We start from the raw sequence: 9,752 nt of genomic DNA on the forward strand, positions 1-9,752 counted from the left end.
CTAATATTTTATCAATATTCTACACTAAATCATTCATAATATTACTACTCATTGCACGTTGTTATTCATTGAAATTAGTATCTAAGCGCGCATGTTAACACTTAATTCAATGTTTACTTAATAGATTGAGAGATAAAATGAATTAATGAGTAAAAAGTGTAGAGAAAAATGCTCTTGACATTTGCGGAATCTCATTTAAAATAAGAGGATTACTAAAATACCCTTAGGATAATTTACGGTGTAGTAATAATAATTCTTTAGATTAATTGTAATCAATTAATGCTTGACAATATTGAAAGATTCGAATATTTGCTTGGAGCAACAAATTATCTTATACACAGTATTTTGGTTTAACATAAACTTTATTAAATCTGTAAAATGACTGAAAGCATAAGCAAAAAGTGGGGTCCTCATTAAATTACAATTTGTAAGAAATCAATAGAAAAAATTCGAATATAAAGTCATAAACAATGTATGTGTATCCATGTTCACATAATTTATTAGCCGTGACAAATACATGTGACGCTATCTTTGCTCCTTGATACAGAAAGCATCAACTAATTATTTTATAATTATAAAATTTTCAATATATTTAAACAATTAAAAATGCATCATTAAGCATGTTAAACAAAATCCTAATTATGATTAAATAATAAACACATAAATTAAAATATTTTTATTTTATTTTTTTATAATAAAAAATTTAAAATAGACAAATTATTTAATATTTTAAATCATAATAAAATATATTCTATATAATAATTTAAGATCAATAATTATAAATTATAAAAATAAATAACTATAAATTATACATTTAGAATAATTTTAATAAATAATTATTGATAAAACTTAAATCTAAAATTTATTGCTTAAAAAAAAAAAACCAATTAAAATAATCTCTGTATTTTTATTTTTATTTTCTACTTTACTCTTCCAAAACCACACGGGCCTTGTTTCCATTGTGAGTGGCCTTTACACGTGGCACAATCAAGATCTATCCCTATCCTTACTCCCTTGGTAAAATCCCTAGGTCACATCCTGTACTCCCAAATGTCAAAACAACCACTTCTCCACCCAATCAAATGATTGCCACGTCATCTTTTCTCATCTGAATCGATAACGTGGAAACATCTTGTTAAACAAAATCTCTATCTAACCGTCAAATTGTAGCGGATCATTTCCCCAGAGAGACCTAGCTAAAATAGAATCATCCTCACGACCTATCATAGGCAGCCAGGAGATAACGAATGATATCTGGCCACGTCGGCCGCACGCTCGCGTCGCCACTGCACCATCTAACACCGACTTCGTTGGGCTGTTATTGCGGAGACACGTGTCCTTCATATCAATCGATTCATTCGGTGACATAGGGCAAAATTACCGGTGCAGCCGGTAACTCCCTCTCTGCCATTCCCGCTAGTTATATAAGGAGCCTCCTTGAAAACTCTCTCTCTCTACCAAATTTTTTCAGTTTTCCAAATTAAGTTATAAAAGAAGAAAAAAAAAAAAAAAAAAAAAACAGAAAAAAGTAACGTATGCTCTTGTATTTTTTCTTTTCTTTTCCAGCTCACGATTTTGAGGTTAGTAGCTTCTCTTTCTTTTTTCTTAATCAGTAATTTATTTTCTTTAAATTTTTGTTTAATCCTTTTTATTTACTTAAAGTAGTTTAATCTTTTAGTTAGCTCGAATCTGCTTTGATCGATCTCTAAAACCCGGAAAGTTTATTGTTTTTCCTGGGAAATTTTGTTTTATTTTGAAGTGATTCCTGCTTGCTATTTCTTGATCTTCTTGTTTAACTCGCTATTAAGTCTTTAATTAAGGTTAATCTGTTGGTCCTGTTTGGGCTTTCATTTTTCTAATTCGAGTTCGGTTACACTGTACGATTTCAACGTGTGAGATCAATTTGGGACTAAAATTTGATTAGTAGTTCGTTTCGAGTGGTAGAGTGGTTTGATCGCTGATATGTGCTTCTAAAGTGAAAGTGTTTTAGGTTTTGAAATATTCTAGTTATACATTCTTGGTTTAGTGAGTTGGGTCCAAAATTAGGGTTTTTTTTTTGTGTGTGGGTGGGGGGACAGTTAAGGAAGTTTGTTTCTTTAAATTTTGGGGATTAATCTAGGAAATATTTTAAGGCTTTTTTCTCAGTGTTTCGAGTCTTGATTGATTTAGCTGAGTGGAATACTGTTTGAAAAGTTGTAACTTTGTTCTCTTGAAGCACGCACAATTGGAATTCTAATTTTTGTTATCTTTTTTTTAATTATACATTGTTTTTAGATCTCTGCAACAAATTGTTGAGGGCGTATTTATTATTAGAAAGGCCTGGCTCTGGATAGCTATTTAGACTCCAGCCACCAAGGGGCGCTGCCTCCAATGGCACCTTCTTGGGTGGCTGGAGGGTTAACCCAATCTTCCTCAAGTTCTGGAATTTTCTTCCAAGGAGATGGGCAGTCCCAGGCTGTAGTTAACTCTCGCTTGAGCTCACCTTATGAGAACTCATCTAATTCAATTCCTGGAACTGGGCATCCTAATCTGGGTCCGGTTTCGGGGGACATGAACAGTGCGGTGTTGAACAGTGTGGCAAACTCAGGACCTAGTGTTGGGGCAAGTTCTTTGGTCACAGATGCAAATTCAGCATTGTCAGGAGGTCCCCACTTGCACAGAAGTGCTAGCATTAATACCGATTCATATATGCGCTTACCAGCATCGCCCATGTCATTTTCTTCCAACAATATAAGCATGTCAGGTTCATCGATCGTTGATGGATCCTCTGTAGGCCAGCAAGGCTCTCATCAAGACCCAAGTGTCCAACAAATGCAGCAGAGTCAGCAACTGCAGCAAGGGGCCTCAAGTGCTACATCGTTGCCCACATCACAAACTGGGCAAGTTTCACTTCCCATAGGTCCACGAGTCCCAGGGCCTTTCATGCAAGACCCTAGTAATATATCCCAGATGCAGAAGAAACCTCGATTAGATATCAAGCAAGAAGACATTCTTCAGCAGCAGGTGTTGCAACAGCTGCTACAAAGACAGGATACCATGCAGCTGCAAGGTCGAAACCCTCAATTACAAGCTTTGATCCAGCAGCACAGACTTAGGCAACAGCAACAAATTTTGCAGTCGATGCCACCATTGCAGAGAGCCCACTTGCAGCAGCAGCAGCAGCAGCAGCAACAACAATTGCAGTTGAGGCAGCAATTGCAGCAACAGGGCATGCAGCAAGCAGCTGCAATGAAGCGTACCTTTGATGGTGGTGTATGTGCTCGCCGGCTAATGCAATACCTATATCACCAACGGCAAAGGCCACCTGTGAGTTAATTTTTTTTGTCTACTGCACATTGTGGCGAAGCATCTTGTATTTTAATTGGTTTCAGTTAACAGTTTCTATCCTAGTAAGGTTGCATTTTTGTGGAAATCTGCTCTATGCTCTTATGTATGCTCAATTATCTTGTTGGTACGGTCAAGAAGTTATCTCATATTTAACTTAGTGTAGACATCTACTATATGCTCATATGCATGCTCAATTATCTTTCTGTTACAGTCGTGACATTAACTCATTTTCAACTTGCTAATTGCTGAGGTTCAAAGTTTTATTGAATCTTATTATATCTACTCGATTTTGTAGGACAATACTATTGCATACTGGAGGAAATTTGTGGCAGAGTATTATTCTCCTCGTGCAAAGAAAAGATGGTGTTTATCACAGTATGATAATGTTGGGAGTCATGCACTTGGTGTTTTCCCTCAAGCTGCTATGGTTAATCTTTGTGCTTCTTCTCTCTAATTTGTACTTTGTAACCTAAGAAAATTATATTTCTATCATGAAGTCTAGGCCTTTCTACTGAATTGTGTGCACTGATTTGGTAGGATTGCAACCATTCTTCTGTATGGATAATATTTTCCATCACTTTGCTTCTTTAACTGTCTTCTAATATTCTTTCTTTCTTTGGCATAAAATTTCAGGATGCCTGGCAGTGTGACATTTGCAGGTCTAAGTCTGGAAGGGGGTTTGGTAAGAGATTTATGAGCATTTACTTTGTTCTAGAATGAATATTTCTTTTAATTGTTTTTGGTAGGAAATACCTTTTAGAAATAGGGTATGGGAAATAGGTCTTCCTTAGTCTGTGTTTGTCAGAGAATGCTATTTGCAGTAAATTCATTACTTTTTTTTTTCATCGATATCCAGTTTTTTCTCCTTCAGACTTGCATGATTATAGAATATAGTTTTTCTCTTTCTATATATTGACATACTGGATTGTAGAGGAAATGGAGTTTTTTGAATTTTTAGGTTTATGGGTTTTGGAATTGTTGGTATTCTTTTTTCAGTTTAAAACTTTCCTCAAATGACTTTTTCATTTCTTGTTCTCTCAATTGGACAATGTATTATATGCCAATGGCTTGAAATTAATATGTATTCTTCCATACCATTCTCTGGAACTTTGGACCCAATTGTTAATACCCATATTTTGTGTCACTAGTTACAGACCGATCTATTTTTTGTGTCACTAGTTACAGACCGATCTATTTTTTACTTCAAAAGTCACTTGTAATTGCTCTTGCAACTTGGTATCTGACCAGTGACTTGGTTTTGACTAACTAATTACTCTCATGTTCACAGAGGCAACTTTTGAAGTACTTCCCAGACTTAATGAAATCAAATTTGGTAGTGGAGTAATTGATGAGCTTCTGTTTTTGGACTTGCCACGTGAGTGTAGATTTACTTCTGGAATAATGATGTTGGAGTATGGAAAAGCAGTTCAGGAGAGTGTATATGAGCAGCTTCGTGTTGTTCGTGAGGGTCAGCTTCGCATCATGTTCACTCAGGACTTAAAGGTTAATAGAAAACTGTTTCACATTTTGGGTTGTTATTGCTGTAATCTAGGGAATAAACTATTTCACTTTCTTTATTGCACTTTCTTGCTTGCAGATATTATCTTGGGAGTTTTGTGCGTGTAGACATGAAGAACTTTTTCCTCGTCGTTTAGTTGCACCTCAGGTACTAAAATTTGCACCTTATTAGCTTCAACCTCTTATCAATGATTGTAAACACAGTCTCACTCCTTTTCTATTTCTTTTACATTAATCAGAAATTTAATGTTATTTCTCTAATAAATTTATCATGCAATTGGGTGAGTTTATGTTCCTTAACATAATTCTCTTTTTCTTTCTGTAGATAACAAGATGGATGCTAGTTCTTGATATAATTATAATTTTATAGAACATACAGTTGTAGTTGAGTTTTTAAAGAAGAGAAATTGTATTAAGTAGGATAGTGGGAAGTTTTGAAAAATGTCCAACATCTTAATTCATATAATCTGCAAGTGACATTAGTATACCCTTGCCTTGTTTTCTTTACTTAGGTTTGCTTGGCTCTGATACCAAATTGATGTAGAGCAAGTAGGGGAAAGAGATAGAAACTAACATTTATAGGGAAAATAATAAATAGACAAAAAATTAGGGAGGAATAGAAGAAATCAAGGGAGAAATAAAACTAGGGGAGAAAATTGAAAGAATCAATAGCGGGAGAAGATCTCAATAACCAATATTTCAAAATCTCGAATATTCATCACCCAGAACCTAATTGAAAATAACGAAAATATTTATAACAAAACCCCAAACCCTAATAAAATGCAAAATACCAAATATAGCACTAAAAACCAACGCTTAGAAGAGAAATAAAATACTAATCCATATGAAAGAACCTAATACTTGTAAAGGTTATAATTAAAACTGTAAAATATAAAATAAAGTCTTAGATAACATAATCTCTCAACTAGCTTATTTCCATCCTCCATCGTAAATGTTTTTGGGTCAACTGTGAAACTGTCCACTTTAGGTACGCAATAAATGAGTAATCTTTTTATTTAAGATGTGGAAGAGCTCTATTGTTTCACAAGTGATTGATACCAATTGCTGGCCCTGTGTATGGGATCCATGCAACAAGAAAGACATACTTTCATTGTGGAGCTCAAATATAAAGGGTAATTAAACTCCTATGAAAGGGAAACATAGGAGTTTGAAGTTTTTTAGCAGTGTGTTTGGGACCGGAAGGTTAAACTGGCTGAGTAAATGAGTTGAAAGGTGAGAAGAGTAGAGTTAACAATTCTTCTCTACCTTGTTTGGGGAGAGTAGAGCAAACTAGAGAGTTTATGTTCTATTACCATTGCATCTCTATTTAAACCATTACTAAATAAAATTTTTTCAAACCCTTGCAACTTGTGGTAATTTAAAACATGAGGTGGGTTTAGTTCACCTCCAATTCCACCTGTCCATGAAAAAAAAAAAAAAAATTCAAACAAGGTAGGATAAACCCTATACTCCTTTTTGCTCTGTTCTCTTTTATTCCCTTTAAATGTTGCTTTGAATCTATTGACAATGGGAGCACAACATAGAAAGCCCAAAAGAGTGTTATCCAGTTAACGTGCACCTTAAGAGGACCAAAAGATGTAAATTGTTTTGTTGCTTTCATTTTAATCCTTTAATCTCTAAAATTGCATTCTTTTGTTACATGTAAGAGTTTTTTAGGTACGTAAGAGGTTCTTTTTAATTTTTTTATCTCTGTTCAAAACCTTTCCTAAAGTGCATGTGGGTTTGCGATTTCCTGATCATATATTCATTTTGTTTAACTTCTTTTAAGACACCTGATATAACTTGAACTTATAAATCATGCAGGTAAACCAGTTACTTCAGGTGGCGCAAAAATGCCAGAGCACAATGTCTGAAGGTGGATCTGAGGGGGTTTCTCAGCATGACTTGCAAACAAACAGCAATATGTGAGTTAATCATACAATAGTCAAATTCTTGAAAACTTGGAACGTGAGGCTCTTCTGATTTGTTATTTGGTTTACCCTTCTTGAGTGCAATTTTGTAGTGTTAGTTTTAACTGAGCTTTTAGTTATAGAAGCTTAGACTGGATATTTTTTAAATTAGTGAAGGTTTTAGTGAGTACTTTATTTTTGGTCTGCATGCTACTCAGATCTATTATCTGGTTATTAGGATTTTGCTGAGGCACATTGATTGCTCTCTCTCAGGGTCCTGACAGCTGGACGACAGCTTGTGAAGAGTTTGGAGTTACAGTCGCTGAATGATTTGGGTTTCTCGAAAAGATATGTGAGATGTTTGCAGGTAAGGTTTTGGCTTTGTGCATTAATTCCGGTAAATAAATATTCTTTTTTGAGTTTGCTTACAGTTTTTGCATAATTTGTTATAGATTGCTGAGGTTGTGAACAGCATGAAAGATCTGATAGATTTTTGCCGAGATCACAAGGTTGGGCCGATTGGTAAGTTATACTTTTTACGTTATTTACCTCGACATTTTGATAGTTTTTCTTTTGTTCATCACATCTGCTGGCTGCAATCATGGAATTGTATTATAATAGACGACTTCTCTAACTCTGATATAATGTGGCATGGTTTCTTCTATTATTTTATTGAAGAAAATAAAATAATTCCAAGTTTGTTTCTATTTGATTGGCTGGTATTTAGTTAAGACATATCCATGAGGGAGTAATGCCTTTTATGTAGCATGAGAATGATCTTGAGCTGCTTCATGCTAGTGTTTCATTTTGCATTTTAAGAAATATCTTTATCTGACCTGTAAAGATTGTGGCCTTCACCTGCTTACTGTTCCCTCTATTAGGGAGAATGTATTCATGCCCTGCTTTTAGTGAAGTTTCTGGATAGCCTTTTGTTTTCTTCCCTTGATTCTTTCACAATAAACTGCTTATGTCCCTTCTGTTTTCACCGGTTTGAAATTTGCTGTCCACTGAAAAAAAAAATTGTTTAAGGGAAACTAGTCTCTTTTATACTTACCATCTCCATATATCTTGGTGGTTCTTGTGCTTGATCTACCTTTTGGGTCGGGACTACAGTTTAGTTTATGTGAATCGAGAGAAAAACATTTTGGCTTTGATTCTAACCATCCGTTTGCTTAAACACCAAACTTGCAGAGGGCTTGAAAAACTATCCACGATATGCCACTGTTGCCAAGCTCCAACTGCAAAAAATGCAGGAAATTGAGCAACTAGCAAATGTTCAGGGTCTGCAAACTGATAGGAATACCCTCAATAAGCTGATGGCATTGCATCCTGGAATAAACAATCAAATGGGCAACAACCATCACATGGTTGGTCGAGGAACTTTAAGTGGTTCAGCACAAGCTGCTTTGGCACTTACTAACTACCAGAATCTGCACATTAGGCAGAATTCAATGAATTCAAACTCTAACTCACTTCATCAGGAAGCCTCGTCTTCCTTCAATAATTCTAACCAGAGTCCATCTTCAAATTTCCAAGGGCCTTCTGCCTTGTTCCCAGGATCCACGCAGACCTTGCCTGCTAGTGGCTTATCAAGTCCGCATTTACCAACTCAGCAGCCACAACTGCAGCAGCGTACTTTAAGTGCTAATAACTTAATCCAACAGAACCATCCGCAGAACTCTCAGGGTAACCAACAAATGATCCAACAGCTACTCCATGATGCGTCCAATAACAATATGGGACTTCAGCAGCAATCCCTGAGTGAGCAGAATGGGAATGCCAGTGTGGGAAGAAATGGAGTGGACTATGGAAGCAACACCACTGCTCCAGCTGCAGCTATCTCTAATGTGTTGGGAAGTGTTGCAGGGCCTGCACAGAGTCGAAGCAACAGTTTTAAAGCTGCTTCAAACAGCGACTCTTCAGCAGCTGGTGGCAATAATGGATTCAACCAGAGAGCACCTGATTTGCCTCAGAATCTCCATTTGCAGGATGATATAGTTCCGGAAATAGCTCATGAGTTCACGGAGAATGGGTTTTTTAACAGTGACCTTGGCGGTAATATCAGTTATAGCTGGAAAGCATGACTAACATAGTTTGGCTCCATTAATGGCTTCTGTGGGTGAGTATTGGACAAATCTTTGTACAGAATATTTGACATAGCTGTCTTTTTCTTCTGTATTATTTTTTTCTTTCCCGGCATCTTTAATATGGCATTGTTGTGACATTATTTGCTTTGTGGTTCAGTAGGTATTTAGTGATCTTTTCTTCTTTTCTCTTCCCTCCCCCCCCCCCCCCCCTTCCTTTTTTTATTTTTTTGAGGTTTTCCAGTATTCAAGTCTTGCAAGTGTAATCTATTGAACGAACTTGAGAACTGATTCAGTTATTAATATGATATTTACATGTTTCACTTGCCAGTTTCATTATTCTTGTATTGTTTATAATGGGTGATGTTGACTAGCGTGAAGAAGGTAAAAACCAGAGAATGCATACCTATTGTCCAATAGCTGGTGGTTTACAAACTATACTGATTTTGTCGGCACAAGTCCGCCGCATATCTGTAGCAACTGTTTTGACCAATTATGTAACGATGGGGCTGTAACTTAGGTACCAAACGGTTCAGCAAAATATTGTGGTTACGCCCAAGGTCTAGAGTCAGCCACAATAGGTTTAAGTCGTTTACTCTCGGGTGGGTGACTAAAAGGGTTGCTTTAACAGCGGATAAGCAAGACCGACTACCCTATTCTGCCGCATCTGGATTAAATGTAGGATGGGAGGAAAGAGGAAACTGTAAATGTCATGAATAATTTTTAGGGTGAAGGTAGTGTATTCAATAACATTTGCCCTCAACCTCTTGTGCCTCTCTGCATTAATCTTGCAGGGAACTAGCACCATTGTCCCCTTTACACCCTGAGGGAAGCATACAAGTTTCTGTTTCAGACACGTGCTTCAAAAGCACACCTCCCTGTGGCATCAAGTATATCTACATTTAATCTTGGT

At 36.2% G+C, this 9,752-nt stretch overlaps 1 protein-coding gene across 1 annotated transcript; it reads left to right on the plus strand.

Moving 5' to 3' along the window:
• Positions 1 to 1,454: 1,454 nt before the first annotated feature.
• LOC111291513 (putative transcriptional regulator SLK2) lies at positions 1,455 to 9,175 on the plus strand. The gene is made up of 10 exons (XM_022883358.2): positions 1,455 to 1,580; positions 2,275 to 3,306; positions 3,623 to 3,754; positions 3,961 to 4,009; positions 4,616 to 4,830; positions 4,925 to 4,993; positions 6,670 to 6,770; positions 7,029 to 7,122; positions 7,208 to 7,277; positions 7,947 to 9,175. The coding sequence occupies exons 2-10, from the start codon at positions 2,371 to 2,373 to the stop codon at positions 8,837 to 8,839; spliced, it is 2,559 nt and encodes an 852-aa protein (XP_022739093.2). The 5' UTR covers positions 1,455 to 1,580; positions 2,275 to 2,370; the 3' UTR covers positions 8,840 to 9,175.
• The last annotated feature ends 577 nt before the right edge of the window (positions 9,176 to 9,752 follow it).

This window comes from Durio zibethinus, chromosome 11 (assembly GCF_047325235.1).
Source record: "Durio zibethinus cultivar Kanyao isolate XHJ-2024 chromosome 11, ASM4732523v1, whole genome shotgun sequence".
NCBI lineage: Eukaryota > Viridiplantae > Streptophyta > Magnoliopsida > Malvales > Malvaceae > Durio > Durio zibethinus.